Source organism: Entelurus aequoreus, linkage group LG25, assembly GCF_033978785.1.
Source record: "Entelurus aequoreus isolate RoL-2023_Sb linkage group LG25, RoL_Eaeq_v1.1, whole genome shotgun sequence".
Classification (NCBI taxonomy): domain Eukaryota; kingdom Metazoa; phylum Chordata; class Actinopteri; order Syngnathiformes; family Syngnathidae; genus Entelurus; species Entelurus aequoreus.
In genome coordinates, this window is record NC_084755.1 from 37,849,761 (window position 1) to 37,852,260 (window position 2,500).

Genomic DNA, 2,500 nt, shown 5'->3' on the forward strand with positions numbered 1-2,500 from the left:
AAGCATTCACATACCATGGTTTATATAGGGCACAGAGCGGGTGGGTACAGGCAGGCGTGGGGGCGTGGTGATTGACTCATGAGTCAATCACCACGCCCCCACGCCTGCCTGTACCCACCCGCTCTGTGCCCTATATAAACCATGGTATGTGAATGCTTCCATTAAAATCTCCTGAGGATTGAGGAAATCCCTCATGAAACAGGCCTGTAGAGATGAAATAGTCTTGTGATTTTTTTTCCCACACATACATATTACGCTCTACCACGGTATCGAGCACTATTTTTTGGATAATCTAATTAAGACATATATATATATATATATATATATATATATATATATATATATATATATATATATATATATATATATATATATATATATATATATATATATACACACAACTTGGTCTTATATGGGAGAATGTATATTATTATTATTGGTTTAAAAATGTCAGTTTTTTTTCTCATTTTATCCCATATTTTTGCTCTTTTTCTGTCATTTTTACTGATGAAGCTGATAGATGTGTTGTTAATGCAAAATAAACATATTTAAGCAGACATGTTAGGTATATTTGCACAAAGTATTGGATCGGTATCGCCGGTACCAGCCTGCTTTTGGTGTTTGGATTGATTTGGTTTTATCTCTCCAGGTCTGCTCGGAATGGTGGGTCACATGATGTTCATGCAGGTGTTCCAGACTACAGTCTCCATGGGCCCTGAGGACTTTAAACCACACAGTTATGGCTACTCCTGGGCCTTTTAGTGAGTACACACACACACACACACACACACACACACACACACAAGTTCTCCTCGCATCAATCGTACAACTTTGTGTGAACTTGGTTTACAAAGGTACTTGACTGGCAAAATATAGTTGGCACCTGTTTTTGGTATTTGGGATCCTCGAATCTGCCGAAAAAGAGACATTTATAAAACAATGTTGCCTCGTTCCTCGTCCGACTTGTGACAGCCGATATCTTTATACGTGGTTCGGTTTTCCAGAAGACCTCTTCGCGAGTGGCGCTCGCAGTCCGGACGACAATATGTCCAAGACTGCTTAAGACTGCCCTTTTTTGGGGTATTCTGCCGATCAAACACATATGTTTTTCTTTTTTTTATGCATTCTAAATCCTAAAATACGGCAAGTACGAGGTGGCTAACAATGCAGCTAATGAGGGTACTCTATTCTCTATTATATGTCATGTCACTATATACAGCACACATACTGCTATACACACGCCTACCCAGGCGCTTTTTTCTCTCAAGGAATTGTGAAATAAAATCAAGTGCAGAACTCCTCCCTTTGGGGGGGGTACTAGGATGACAGGGGATGCAAAACAATAACAGTGCAATACTTTTTCATAACATGGTCACAACTGCCTAGTTTCTCTTATTTTACTGTTATATTGTTATTCTCATTGTTGCTTTTTATTTTTATTCTTATTGTAATATTTTTCTATTTTGTTTCCATTTATACCCCCATTATTTACTTTTTACTTTTTAAATTCGATCTCAATTCTGTACACTGCTGCTGGAATTTTAATTTTCCTGAGGGAACTCTCCTGAAGGAATTAATAAAGTACTATCTATCTATCTATCTATGTCTTCATGAGATCAACACTGTACTGAAGCCCAGAACACTCCACGCATTTCCCCACTTTTAGTTTAGAGAAAAGGAAAGATTGGCCTGGCCCACTAGGATCCCTCTTTATGTTTGTGAACTTTATAGTCTAAACATTTAGAGTGATGTGATAATCAAACACTCTAGAAGTCTAGAATGAAAGAGTATATAAGAGAATTGACAGTGTGTGTACCTTCAGTGCTGAATGATGAGCAGAGACAGAGTGTGGAGTGTTTTCTTTAGCTTGCTTTCCATGTATATGTGCTCACTGTGTCCAGGTACTTGGAACATGTTTTCGTGCCGTTTGACGCCCGCTATCATGCTAATTAGTTGCCTGAAAGCGGGTGACCCCACTGTAGAAATTATCTGCATGTCTTCTAGCACATACGCTGCAATGGCTCTATCAATGTTGTCCTGGCTAGCAGTGCCTCCGTTAAAATCCTAAAGTGGAGGAAGCATCGGAGTCTGTCTCTCTCTTTACTAGCTTCGTCGAAGCATGTTGCTTTTGTAGCTGTTTCAGCATATTTGAATTGCTGTGTTGGGCTGTCGATAAGATCTTTGATCCAAGACACAACATACATTTAACTAAAATGTTCTTTTCTTTGTGCTCGACAAAAGAAAAGTAGTGAGAATATCTCCATGTTAAGAAACTCTGCTTCTGGCTCCGCCATGATGTCTTGTTAGTAAACACAGACACACACACACACACACACACAGCGCAAGGCTCACCTCTTCCTTGTGACACAGGAACATTCAGAAGGACGACACTGCAGCAATTAAACACACTCAGATCTTCTCAGTTTCTAGCCGATACTATATAAAAAATAACGCAGTAACGCATCATGTAGTTACTGAGTTACTGAATATAAAAAATAAC

The 2,500-nt window shown here is 39.0% G+C and overlaps 1 protein-coding gene across 1 annotated transcript in view; it reads left to right on the top strand.

The window, feature by feature from the left end:
- Nucleotides 1-2,500, top strand: part of LOC133642467 (germ cell-specific gene 1-like protein) — a 21,106-nt gene that overhangs the window by 10,924 nt on the left and 7,682 nt on the right. The window contains exon 4 of the mRNA XM_062036657.1: nucleotides 650-761. Coding sequence (XP_061892641.1) covers nucleotides 650-761 — 112 coding nt within the window. The remainder of the gene's footprint in view (nucleotides 1-649; nucleotides 762-2,500) is intronic.